General features: G+C 60.3%; 1 protein-coding gene across 1 annotated transcript in view; it reads right to left on the reverse strand.

The window, feature by feature from the left end:
* Positions 1-153: 153 nt before the first annotated feature.
* The window catches only part of TECPR1 (tectonin beta-propeller repeat containing 1), a 28,688-nt gene continuing 15,763 nt past the window's right edge, over positions 154-13,078 (reverse strand). Inside the window, exons 11-25 of the mRNA XM_065923796.1 lie at positions 12,642-12,787; positions 12,019-12,174; positions 11,423-11,572; positions 11,177-11,334; positions 10,239-10,366; positions 9,324-9,426; positions 5,539-5,635; positions 5,385-5,464; positions 4,703-4,759; positions 4,130-4,310; positions 3,698-3,833; positions 2,869-2,961; positions 2,068-2,174; positions 1,796-1,915; positions 154-1,630 (exon numbers count right to left, since the gene is read on the reverse strand). Of these exons, the coding sequence (XP_065779868.1) occupies positions 1,487-1,630; positions 1,796-1,915; positions 2,068-2,174; positions 2,869-2,961; positions 3,698-3,833; positions 4,130-4,310; positions 4,703-4,759; positions 5,385-5,464; positions 5,539-5,635; positions 9,324-9,426; positions 10,239-10,366; positions 11,177-11,334; positions 11,423-11,572; positions 12,019-12,174; positions 12,642-12,787 (1,856 nt within the window). The 3' untranslated portion in view covers positions 154-1,486. The remainder of the gene's footprint in view (positions 1,631-1,795; positions 1,916-2,067; positions 2,175-2,868; positions 2,962-3,697; positions 3,834-4,129; positions 4,311-4,702; positions 4,760-5,384; positions 5,465-5,538; positions 5,636-9,323; positions 9,427-10,238; positions 10,367-11,176; positions 11,335-11,422; positions 11,573-12,018; positions 12,175-12,641; positions 12,788-13,078) is intronic.

Raw genomic sequence — 13,078 nt, forward strand, 5'->3', positions numbered from 1 at the left:
TACTAATGAAGCCAAAATAAAAGGTCCAATGGGGCAATTGGTGCTTTTTGCCTTATGCTTGAGTGGGTGGGGAGCTGTTTTAATCATAGTGGTAGCAGTAAAAAAAAAAAAAAATTATCATGTCCTTGATACTCTGGTGTTAAGTTTTTATTGAATAAAGCATCCAAGGAATCGAGATGGTTCAGTGATGCTGAGCTGGGTTGGGGGTGGGGGAAACGGGCGCCCTGGAGAAGGGGGTGGGTGAAACCAGCAATTCACAGCAGAGCAACAGGCGCCACCGTAGAAGAAGCCATAATGCCCACTTGGAGAGATTTGACGACTTGAGTGTAAACAGACAAGAGGGCGCCAACCCTTCACGAGCTTTCCCTGGGTGCTGCCCCCTGACTCCCGCCTCCTGGTCCCAATTTCAGGCGACCCAGCAGAGGCTGCCAGCTTTCCTCCAGCGTCCCCCACAGAGGGGGCCCCAAGGGACACCTCTTCAGAGTCAGCTTCTGGGTAGCAAACACGAGGCAAAACAGCGCACCGCCAAGCCCTTCCGGTGGGCCTACCGGGGCAGCCGGCGGAGTCGGCTCATGGGGGTCTCAAAACCAGCAGAGACGGGATGTGAGTCCGCACGAGTCAAATCACCTGGTTGTGGGAGGCTGACTTGAGGCTTCAAGTGCGCCCTTTTTCTGATAAAAAGCAGCTGTACGCCAGGAGTGGGGTCGCTTGGGGGCGGGGGTGCCTCCCTAGGACTCGGCTCAGGCCTGGCGCCTCCAGGCTCCTCTTGCTGGCCCTCTGCCCTCCCCACCCTCTGCAACAGGATCTGCCGTCAGAGGAGCCCCCCGGCCCCCAACCACATCTGGGGAAGGGCTGGCTGACGGCCGGTGACGCTGACCTTGCAACTGGACAGCGGGCCGGCCGTCCTCTGTCCACCCTGGGAAGACGATACCCCTCCCCAGCGTTTATTTCCAACCCCTTCCTTAACTTAGGAAATGAAGTCCTATTTGCGAGCCCTGTTCTGAGAACTGATCGGGCCCAGGAAAGACCGTCCTGAGCCCTGCTGCCATTTTTCCTGGGGGAGGAGGAGGGTCCTGATGCCATCTAGGGCCACCCAGGGCCGAGGGGGCTCCCTGGGCCCTCTTCCCTGGGGCAGTGTTCCTGGAAGGCTCCAGGCTCCTGCCCCGAGAGGCAGGAGGCAGAGGGGCGGGAGGCAGGCAGTTGAGGCTGTGGCAACGGGGGACCCCACACACCCCACGTTCTCCCCACGGCCGGGGATGCGCAGCGTCCGCAGAGCTTCACATTTCTGGGCTGTTTCAGGGCCCCCGAGGCGGCCGTGACCTCAGGCCAGGTTCTGCACGGAGCCTGGAGTCTGGGCCTGGCGACGCCACCCCCAGATCCATGTTTCAAGGCGTTCTGCCTGAGCACAGCTCCGGCTGGAAGGCTCGCATCAGCGTTGGTCCTCGGCACCTGGCGCCACAGCTGCTCCCGGTGAGGGGAGGCGGCCTCAGCAGCAGACGGGGCTGGGGCTCTCCCATGGGGCAACGGCTATGCTCGGGGGCTGCCCATTCTGCTTGCCGGCCGGCTTCGGGGATGAACTCCCGGGGGCCCTGGTGGCACTGGCCCGGATGGAGAGGTGATCCCAGCCCCCCTGGGAGAAGAGAACCGACTCACCCAGGGCCACGAGAGAGGGGGTCAAAGGGCAGAGAACTTCCCTCCAGGTGGCCAGACCCTCGGGCTCTGCCCAGGGCGCCCCCCACCCGACCCCTGGGGGCCCAGAGTCCCTGGCCAGCACAGCCGCCTGATGCCTGCTCACCCCGATGCCATAGTCCCAGCCCTGCCCCTTGGGCTCCAGGGACTGCACGCCCGTGCGGCGACACACAGTTCCCCGGCTCAGGCTGTGGCTCCCCTGGACTTTGTCAGCGATGACCCAGACCTGGAACAGAGACCTGCTGAAGCCCACTCCCTCCCCCTCCTCGTGGCATGGGGTCCATGGGGACAGCAGCGGTGGGGGGACCAGAGCAGGAACCAGACCCCCCAGTCCCCGCCCCCAGGGGGAGCATCCACCCTCCATCCGTCTCCCCAGACCTGGTCCAGGGGCCCCACAGACACGTGGCGCACGTTGTTGGACACGTGCTCCCAGCTGTCGCCCTGCGGGTGGTTGGGCGTGACCCCCTGGCGGTACCACAGGTTCCCTAGGAGAGAAACGCCAGTGATGTGAGACCCCGAGCGTCCCGACCCACTGCAGGGTCTGCAAGGCCAGGAGGTCTGACCGAGAGACGGACGGGCAGGGTCTCCCTCTCCATCTGCCCACAGCCTGGGCCAGCCCTGCCCTCCCAGGCCTGCCTGCACCCCGCTACATCATCGTCCTGCTGGACGGGCTGGCACACTCGTCCTGTGTCCATGCATGAGAACCTGAGGACAAGGAGTTCTTTAAACGACACAGCGACTCGGCCTGGAATAAGAGCCTCGGGTTCCAGCTCCTCGCCTTGTTGTTCATCTGTGACAACGACAGGTCAGGAAAGGGCGCGGGCGGAGCCGCTCGGAGGTGGCCTGGGGTGGGGGGCAGGGATGGCCCAGGCCGGGCAGGTGACCTCCGAGTCCCAGGCCTGGGTGGCACCATCTAGAAGATGCTCCTGGGCCGTGGTGCCGTGTTCTCTGCCCGAGGCGCAGGCAGGCCTAAGCACCTGGGGGGGCTGGTGCTCCCCACCCTGCATGACTCCAGGGGGAGGGGGGCCTGCGGGAAGGCTGACCTCAGACTGGCAGCTCTCATGGGGCTCAGGAAGGTCTTGTGCTGGGGCCTTGGTGGGCAAGGGTCTGGTCTCATCTAATCGGGGTGCTCAGGGAACCCCCTCCCCAGGTGACCCCTGGGGATCAGAAGCCACTTGCCATTTTCGTCCAAGGCGAACACTGAGGTGTGCCCCGCGGATACCTGCTTCAACCTCTGTTTGGGAGGAGGCGGGATGTGGTACCAGCAGTCGCCTGCGGTGGGAGATGGGTTGGGATGGGGCCTGGAAGCGGCACATCGGGCCGCCTCTGCAGCTCTCAGGGTCGAGCGGGTGCAGCCAACCCCTGTCCCCAGACCGGGTGGACCACACCGGTGACAGAGCCCTGCGGGAGCTGACCTGGGTCCTGCTGTCCCTTCAATGCCCTGGCCTGCCCAGGCCTTTCCCAGGCTGCGGCAGCCTCTGATCGGCTGCTGGCCCTAACAGGGACGGGGGCGCGGCCGGGCTTGCGGTGGAAGCCCAGCCACGGGCTGCTGTGCGCACCCACTGCTCCAGGCGGAGGGCAGAGATGCACCAGCCACCACACACCCATCAATCCCTGTGCCGGACACTGTCCAGGTGTCCAGCCAACAAGCAGCCTGCATGGCCTTTGCTCCTGGAGGGCAGTCAAGGTGGACGCTGTGGATGGGCCACGGGGGGCACCCAGGCAGGCCCCCTGAGGGGCAGGAGGCCGGGGGTGGTGGAGGACAGCCCCGTCACCGGTGACCACCCCTGGGTCACCCCAGCAGAGGGGGTGTGGACGCTGGGGGTAGCCCAGCCTGGCCCCATGCCGGGTCCACAGGCAGCACTCGGTAAACGCTTGTTGAATTAAACGGAGACCCGTCAACCGACTTCCCCCGGAAGCGGAAGTAGCCGTAGCCGCCCCCTGGCGCCCATCACAACATGGCGGCGGCGGCGGGCACAGAGGGTCCGCCTGAGGCGAGGGCTCTCACCGTTGGGCCTGGAGGGGGACACGGAGCTGCGGTAGAAGGCGGAGCCGTCCCTCGCCACTGCCCACACCTGGTAGCAGGCGCCGATGGAGACGGAGGTGAAAGGCTGGTCGGTGCCCACGTGCACCCAGCAGAAGCCCTGAGGTGAAGGAGCGACGCTCAGTGCTGCCCCGGCCCGGCCTGTCGCCCGCCCGGCCCCGGGGCGGGCAGTTTCTCACGCCAACCTCGACCTCAGCTCCAAGTGCCCGCAGGCGTGGAGAGCCCCTCGGGCCATGCGCGGTGTCCGCCGGGCCCAGGGACCGTCCTGGTCAGGCCCGGGCTGGACCCGGAGCCCAGCCCGACTCCACGGCGGAGTCATGTCTCGGTGAGAATCCGCCCGAGCCCCGAGGGGGCAGCGGGCTGGGCAGGCCCTGGGTTCCCCCACCGGGTGCCCACCTCGGGGTTGAGCTCGGACACACCCAGACGGCACAGCACGTCCCCCTTGTCACTGACGGCCCAGAGTGCAATGTTCGGCCCGCTCCCCTGGGCGCTGGGACTCTCGGGGATGATGGACACGTCCCTGAGGGCCACTGAGGTCACCTCGAGCCAGGGCCCGCTGGTCACCAGCTTGCACTTTCTGAGCGGTAGACAGAACAAAGCCCTGGTCACCCTGGTGGTGCTGGGAGCCCCAGGGCCACCCGCTCCGGACAGAAGGGAGCAGCCAGGCCCGTGACCCCGACAGGAGCCAGTGGGCACCGCCCTTCTGTGCTGTCTGCCCCTGCCCTGCCCCCACTCGGAGCCAGGCCCCCCCCAAACCCCCAGGATCCTGCGGGCCCTGCCAGTGACATTTCTCTTATTTGTTCTTGAAAACAAACCCTTCAGAAACAGCCCTGGGAGCCCGGGGGCACTTCCTGGGCTGACATTTATTTTGATCCTGTTTTCTCCTCCCCAGTTGTAAATCCCCCCTTTCTTCCCCTCTTCCAGCAGGGAGGGGCGCGGCCACACCCCCCCAGTTACCTGCCTTCTCACCTGGCCCAGCACCTTCTCCTGACGAAATCCTTCATGGTTTTGTACTTGTGGTACGAGCTGCAAGAGGAAAAAGCTGAAGTCAGCACCATTCTGTGGAATTTTCTGGAAAGTGACGCTGCACATGCATTCCTTCTTCCAGGCCCTCAGTGTGAGCTAAGCAGAGGCAATAGGTAACACAGGACACCATCCTCCTGCTTCAGTGGCCTCTAGCCCCACCCAGGCCTCCCTTGGGAGGGGGTCTTCCTGGGGTCAGGGTCTCCCTGGGGCTGGGACCTCAGTGAGGCCTAGACGTGGCAGCTACCTGCGGTGGCCGGGGTGGAGGGGAGGGTGCGGGGGATGGTGGTTTCTAGCTAAGGGGCCTCTGAGCCCTCCCCATCCCAGGCCTCATATTGCTCTTCTGCGAGCAGTCAAGTTCAGGGCTTGAGGTCAAAGGGAAGGCTCAGATCAGGATAAACCTCCTCCCCACCAGACATCATCTGCTCAGAAGCCTCGGCTCAGGCTCAGGCTCAGGCTCTGGCTTGGTCTTTCTCGGCTCTGTCCTCCATCTGAACATGACTCATGTACCGTGAAGGGCCTGCGCCACTGGGCAGGGTGGAGGGGCTTCGCCTGACTTTGCCAGGCCTGACGTGTGGGGCCCCAGACCCCTGAGGGCCCCTCCCCAAGGAGAGAGAGAGAGGCTCACGCGGGGAAGTCACTGGCGTACTGCCAGCCCTCTGGGTCTGTGCCGCCGGGGACGCTGAAATCCACGAACCAGTCAGAAACCTGGAGGAACAGGTGGGTCGGTGTGGGCAGAGCCCCTACTGCAACCTCCGCCCCGCCCCCAGCCCGGGGCTCACCCAGGTCCACTGCAGGGACGGGGGCTTCGTGCTGGCCTTGGTGCACTCCTGCAGGCCTGTGGCGTCACTCCACATGTACCGATCGGTGGGCAGACCCCTGTGTGGGACACCAGGGGTGAGGTGACGCCAGAGAGAGGGGAACACAGTACTGCCACCACCCGCCGCCCAGGTGCCTGCATCTCCTGCGGGGAGGGATGGGGTGGGCAGAAACAGAAGGAGCTCCAGACACCAGACAGCCAGACCACCCACCTGGGGCCTGTGGACCCCACCCCCCTTCTTTTGCGTTGTGTGTGGTCGTGTCCTATGGGCATGACCTTATTTGGAAAGGGGGTCTCTGCAGAGGGCCTGGCTGAGATGAGACAATTACTGAGTGGGCTCTACTCCACTATGACAGCGTCCTTATGAAAGGGGAGATTGGGACCCAAGCTTCCCAAATCAGGAAGCTGATGTGAAGACTGGGAGAAGGCCATGTAATGACTAAGTGATGCCGCCACCAGCCAAGGGAGCGCCTGAGGCCCCTGGAGCCAGGAGGGAGACTTGAATAGATCCTCTCCATGGCCCTCGTGGGGAAGAGACCTGCTGACACCTGACTCGGGCTCCGAGGCCTCTGGAACCTAGAGGACGGACGACTGTGTTTGAGCTATTAGCCCGCCGTGTTTTGTTACCGCAACACTGCCTGACGGATGCTCCCAGCGCACACAGTGCAGGGTGGTCTCCCGGGGCGGCTCTGACCCCAGGGCAGCCCAAGGACCAAGCGGGGAGCGAGGAAGAAGGGCAGAGGCAGGCAGGTCAGCACCCTGTGTGGACCCTACACACAGCTGAGGCAGGGGTTTCCAGAACACATGCAGGCAGTGTGTATAAGCTGCCTTAGAAGAGCTCAAACCCTGATTTCCTGAGGCGAACAGACAGACACAAATATTTACACATGAGGAAATCCTTGAAACTGTCCGCACGAAAGGTCACAAATGGTCTGCACATCCACGACTGAGGAGAGGTTAGATAAGCCTGTCCACCCTCAGGGATTGAGTGGAGGCCGTCACCCACCATCTCTACGTGCCTGACTGTACCCCTTGCTGCCCCTGCTGCCAGCACACGCAGGCATACAGGGACGAGCAGGAGAACTCTGAAATGCTGAAAGTGGTGGCTCTCTGGTTGGTGGGATTAGTTTTTATTCTTCGTGTTACTTCGTATTTCTTTTCATCAATTTGAAAAAACGAAATAAAAAAGTTTGTGCCAGTTATTTTAGTATCAAAAATATGAACCATATAAAAATACAGAAATACCATTTTTAAGATATCAAGACCCTCATCTCGTAGAAAATCACAAAATGTTATTAAAAAGAAATTAAAAATCTACATAGGACTTCCTTGGTGGTCCAGTGGTTAAGAATCCTCCTGCCAATGCAGAGGACAGAGGTTTGAACCCTGCTGTGGGAAGATTCCACATGCCATGGGGCAAATGAATCCACTTAACCACAAGTACTGAAGCCCATGTGCCTTTGCCTGGGCTCTGCAACAAGAGAAGCTACCGCAGTGAGAAGACCGCACTGCACTGAAGAGTAGCCCTGGTCACCACAACTAGACAAAGCCTGAGCACGGCAATCAGGATCCAAGCACAGCCAATAAATAAATAAAATTTATAGATCTACGTAAATGAATACCTGAGTTAGAACAAAGGTGGCTGTTGTGATGCAAGGGGGAAAGATAGTCTTTTCAATAAATGGTGTGGGTCACTGGATAGTAAAAGACGAACAATACTTGATGCCTACCTCACTACATACCAACTAGTTCGGGTGAGGGGGTTCTAGACATAAGTGGGTAAGACAGAGGAGTAAATCTTCTAAACAGGCTGGACCAATCATGTCCCAGGGGCCTAATCACAACTGTCAGCACAGCCTACAAGATAAGGGTGGTTTTTACATTTTAAATGGTTGGGGGAAAAAAGGACAATGCTTTCATAACAAGTGAAAATCCTATGCAATTCAAATTTGTGTCCAGATGTAACATCTCACTGGGACAGTGATGCCCATTTGTTTCTGTGACTGCTTTCAAGAGACAGCTGCAGAGCGAGCTGTTGTGACAGACACCCTAAGGCCCACCACACTCCAGCTATTTACTGTCTGGTCCTTTATAGAAAGTCTGCTGACTGCAGTTCCAGAGACAGGAGGATGTATTTATTCCCTTAGGGTTAATGAGATTTCTTAAGAGGGTTTTTGTATAACTCCATTTTTATGTTAAAAAAAAAAAAAAAAAAAGATCATTGGACTACATTTAATAATTAAAAGTTACTACTTACAGAGTGAATATGTAACAAAGGACTCACACCTTCATATATAAAGAGCACTGGCAAATTGATAAAAAGATCAACAAAAGCACAGGACGAGGACTCGAAGGGGCATTTTGCAAAGGAGAAAGTATCCGAGTGCCACGTATGTGACAGGCCCTTTGCCCATTTAGCTGCCAGGAAACAGCAACTGGAAACAGGAGACACTACTTCATGGTCACCAAAATGGCTGCAACACAGAAACAGCAAAAATGTGGGGGCATGCCCACTTCAGAGAACTGGCAGCTCCAACATCAACTGGGTGGACGGCAACACCACTAGGTCCCCACAAGGTAAGGGACATGGTCCGCAGCAAAAGCGCCTCACCTCAGACTGCAGCCACACCGGGCTTCTGACTGACTACAAACAAGGGCTCCCACTACCTCAGCTTCGATAATTTGCTAGAATGACTCACAGAACTCAGGAAAGCCCTCTCCTTATGAGAGAGCTCTTGTAGTTTTATTATACCAGGACCAGTGGAAAGAAGACCCACAGGGCAAAGGCTTTCCGGGAGGCTCCCCAACGCTGAACTTAGATAAGGCTGCTCTGGCTGCTGGAACTCACGCAATGGCTTTAAGGGCTACGAAATACCACAACTCGTTTACTTTTTAAAACAAGCAAAAGAACATATCCAAGGAAGAGTATGAGAAACAAGTTTCTATGTTGAGGAAATAAGAAGCATACGCTCTAGCTTTTCTAGTGTCTCCACTTCTGTCCCAAACACAGTATCACTCTCTTGTCCCACAGCCTCACATCTGGAGAATTAAAATAATTTTGGTGGAGGCTGCAGTGTTCTCAGTAGCTTCCATTAAGCAAAACTTTTTAAAAAAGTTAAGTTACTCCCCTCTTCCCCCTAAAAAAAAAGCACCAGATGGGATGGGGAGGGGGTGGCAGTGTTCTATTTCTTGACCCCAGTAGTGATTACGTTGGTGTTTGATTTCTGATAAGTCAGTAATATACAGGCTTCCCAGATGGCACTAGTGGTAAAAACCCACCCGCCTGCCAATGCAGGAGTAGATGTGAGTTCAGTCCCTGGGTCAGGATGATCCTTTGGAGGAGGGCACGGCAACCCACACCAGTATTCCTGTCTGGAGAATCCCATCGACAGGAGCCTGGTGGGCTACAGTCCATGGGGTTGCAGAGTCGGACACGACTGAAGCGACTTAGAACGCACATACACAGTGATATACATGGACATATCTACATTATGTCTACATGTACTTCGATAGACACATCTCACCACATGTATGTATATGCACATTTCATGAACTTGATATATGTTATGCTCTCCATAAGTGAGTTTTTAAGATATGTGCTATACTTAAAGATTCATGGGGGAAAAAAATCCTGTAGGCAGTTGGATCCAGTTAGTCCCACGTTGGGGGCTGGACGCCAGCTCTCCCACTACTTGGGACGTGGCTGTCCAACCGGGTCCTACTCCTGCAGGCGCCCCCGTGGCCCACCTGCTGGCGTAGCCCGTGACGGGGTTCCAGCGCTGGTTCTCGTAGATGCGGACACACTTCACGTCCCACTGCGTGAAGACGTTGCTGGTGCTGTTGGCCAGGCCTAGGGGAGAGGAGGTGGTCAGACCCAAGCCACACCTGCTGCCCGCCCGCCCGGCCAGGTGAGAGCAGGCGGGCGGCAGCCTGGGAGGGCTTGGTGGGCCGGCTGGGTGTCTCTCCTCCTAGGGGGTGGATCACCTGCCCTTCTTCTACTGGGTACACCTCTTACCCCTTCCATCTCACTTACCTGGCACCCGGTGGGTGTGAGGGCCCCTCAACTCCTTACTAAGGTGCCTTGGACCCCTCACATGACCTTCACGAACCCCATGTTCTCATTTGTAAGGTGGGGACCAAGGGAATTCCTGCCTCACAAATGGATGCCATTAAGCCTATGCAGACGTGTGTTCCAGCAGTCTCTGGACCACACTTCCACAGGGTTAGCTGCCCTCACTGTGTGGTGTGTGGGCCAGGGCGTGAAATGTCCTGTTTCAGGGTTTCCTTCTGCCTTCGTTTATCTGTAGGAGACACAGGGGCCCTGCCTCTGGGATGCAGGGAGCCCATGGGGGTTCAGCAATCTCTCACCCACTAAGGCACGACCCCCCCTAAAGAGGGACTGGAATTAGGCCTGGGAATCAAGAGACTGTGGTTCCGGCAGCTGTCCTTCTGAAACCTGCACGGTCTCCGGCTCAGCCATGGGTGCCCAGGAAGGCTCGTAAGAGGCCAGGCCTTTGTGGGCTCATGCCGTGTGCTTTGGCCCTGGGACTTGGAGGTTGGCAGAGGTGAAGGTCACCCGTCAGCCGAGTGCCAGCACAGGGGCAGGGAAGCCAGCCGGGGATTAGAGCAGGGTGGGCCTGGGGGAGCAGGGCCCGCCTTCACCTTGGAAGCAGCCTCCACCGTAGCCGCCCGTGTACACCCAGGCCGTGTGGTCGTAGCCGATGCCCCACACCACGCCCCGGCTGTTGGCTTCCACCACCTGCAGGTGGCCGCCTATCTGCCGCCAGAACCTGCAGTGTGAGGAGGGAGGAGGGAGCGTCCAGCAGGTCTCTCCTGCCTCGTCCCCTCCCTCCGCAGCCTTCCAGGGCTCCTGTTTGACTCAGCTTTGGTCTCCAGTGACAGACTCGACTGAGGATGAGGGAACCTGCCAGGCTTCCCTGGGGGAATTAACCAGCTAAGGGGGCCCAGAGCAGGTGCAGGAGCCGGTCAGGCCTGCGGTGGGCAGGGTCTTCAGGAGTCCCTGTCCGCGTAGCTGTGTGGATAATGGGGACGGTTGGGGGAGTTGAGGTCAGCACCCCGAGTTCCTGCTCCCCGGGTCGGGGCGGGTCATGGCAGAGCAGAGTGAGCCACCATGTGGGCTGGCATGATCTCCCGGATGTGGGGTGTGCGGCCACCCGGGGTCGCCCGCCTGAGGGCGGAGGCCCTGCACTGTCACCAGAGGAGGCTCGTCTGGGCCCCGGGCACACAGGGCCACCAGGAGCGGAGAAGCAGAGGGCGGGCGGACGTCCCCTCTCCCTCCTATGTGGGGCCCTGGCCTCACCCATGTGCCCCCAGTCCTCACGGGCTCTGGGTGACTGGGGAGCAGCAGCAGGACAGTCGGAGCCCTGCGTCCTCAGGACTCTGCTCATGCTGCCCCCCAGGGGGCCGCACTCCACCTCGTGGTTTTACATGCCACCTGTGGGCCACGCCTGCCTCACCCCCAGCCCCGCCAGGTTCCTGGGGCCCCCTTGGGGTCCTCGCAGAGGCCGGGCCAGCGGGAACCCAGATCTGGGGCCGGACCAGCCCCCAGCCCTCAGTCCAGTCGGGCGCAGCTGACTCACATCTGGTCGCAGGGCAGCCGGCGCTCGGGGGCCTCGAGGTCCGGGTCAGGCTCGCTCACGAAGATGTCTCCCTTGCAGGTGACGGACCAGATGGCCTGCGGGGAGGGGCGGCCGTGCAGTCTCCGGCTCTCGCAGCAGGACAGGTTGAGCAGGGTGAGCTGGCGATGGGGGAGGCGGGTCAGCAAGGCTGGGCTGGCCCCAAGACAGCAGCCCCCGCCCCCACCCAAGGGACCCCCACCCACTCACCCAGTCGCTCATGTCCTGCTCAGTGGCGGCGGCCAGGCGCACGGGCCACCTCTGCCGCGTCCTCTCGGGGGTGTAAAGGGCGAAGGAGTGCTTGGCCTCGTTGAACACAGGGACCAGCGCCGTCACCTCGTTGAGGAACACGTGGATGTACTGCATGCAGAAGGCGGGGGTGAGTTGGACCCTGGGTGGAGGCCCAGCACCATGGAGGGAGCAGAGTCAGAAGGCCTTGGGGGCCGAGGACGGTGGGGCTCAGTGCAGGTGGGAGGCACAGTCACTGTGGGGGGCTCGCTCCTGAGCAGAAACCTGAGTGACCTTTTTGATGTTTAGAACCGGATTGATTTGGTTCAAACCCCAGCCCTGGTGGGAGGTTGACTGCCTCCAGAACCTGCTTCCTCATCTGGAACTCGAGGGCGGGCACACACCTGCTCCCACTGCCTGGGATGCAGCCGCCCAAACCCTTCCCTGGAAGTCCCTCCCTTAAACACAGCACTGCCCTCTCCCCCCCACCCCTGCACCTCCCTCCTCCCCTAGACAACCCACTCACCTCCCCGCCCCCACGGTGCCCCGCCCCCGCCCCTCCACAACACCCCGCCCACCTTCTTCTCCTCGTGGACTACGTAGTAGATGAAGAGGATGCTGTCCTGGGCCCCATCGTTGCCCGTGAGCTGCTCCAGGGCCACGTGGACGTCCACCCACTTGTGGGGTTTCCAGTCACACCACCACTGCAGGGCCCCGGTCTTCACCCACACAGACTGGGGCAGAGCCCGAGCACAGTGGGATGGAGTCAGAGGCGGGCCCCAGGGGCCCCCACACTCCAGCCCAGACCTGGCACCCCAGGGCCACCCTGGTCCCTTCGTTGCCTCGGGGGTTGCTCCACTCAGCCCTCCCACCCCCCCACCCCGCCACTTCACCCTAAGGACAAAAGTGACACCATCAGACACCCGCCAGGGGCCAGGCCGCAAGCCAGGGAGTTCTGTGAGTCTCGGGATCAGCACCGCTACCCCCTGAACAGGGTGGGGAAACTGAGGCCCGGGCAGTTCTGTGCCAAACCGCGTCACAGAGGAGTCAGCGGCAAGGCAGGAACGCACACCAGCCAAGACGGGGCCAGGTCCTCTGTGCCCGGAGCACAGTGGGGCCCGCACACAACTCTCCTCGGGGCGGGCATATAGCAGGCGCTCACTGAATGCCTGCTGGAGGAAGTGCCCCGGGCGCCACGCACCTGCTCCACCGCCTGCTCATAGTGCTGGAAGTTCTCCAGCTCCCGCTTGGTCCTTTCCGTGAGCTGCTGGAAGATCTGCTTCCGCCAGGCAGCGGTCTGGGCGGGAGTGATGGACAGCGAGAGCGTCTGCGCCGAGGGGGACAGGCCTGCCGGTCAGTCGCAACCTCAGGGCCGGGCTGTAGGCCAGCATCAGCCCTTTCTTTCCGGAAGGCTAGCATCTCTGTGAAATGTCCTGTGAGCCCTCCCTGCCATCGTTCACCCTGGTAGGGAAGCAGGCGTCCCCCCAGGTCAGCCCGGGATGGCCACCTCTGCTGGGACAGGAGGGGAGGGGCGCCAGGCCGATGCCCTTCCTTCCGACCTCCTGACTCGTTGCGGAAGGCTCCAGAAAGACGGGCTGAGCACGGTGGAGGCGCCAGGCTTGCTCCAGATCCCCCGGG

This window comes from Muntiacus reevesi, chromosome 2 (genome assembly GCF_963930625.1).
Source record: "Muntiacus reevesi chromosome 2, mMunRee1.1, whole genome shotgun sequence".
Taxonomy (NCBI): Eukaryota; Metazoa; Chordata; class Mammalia; order Artiodactyla; family Cervidae; genus Muntiacus; species Muntiacus reevesi.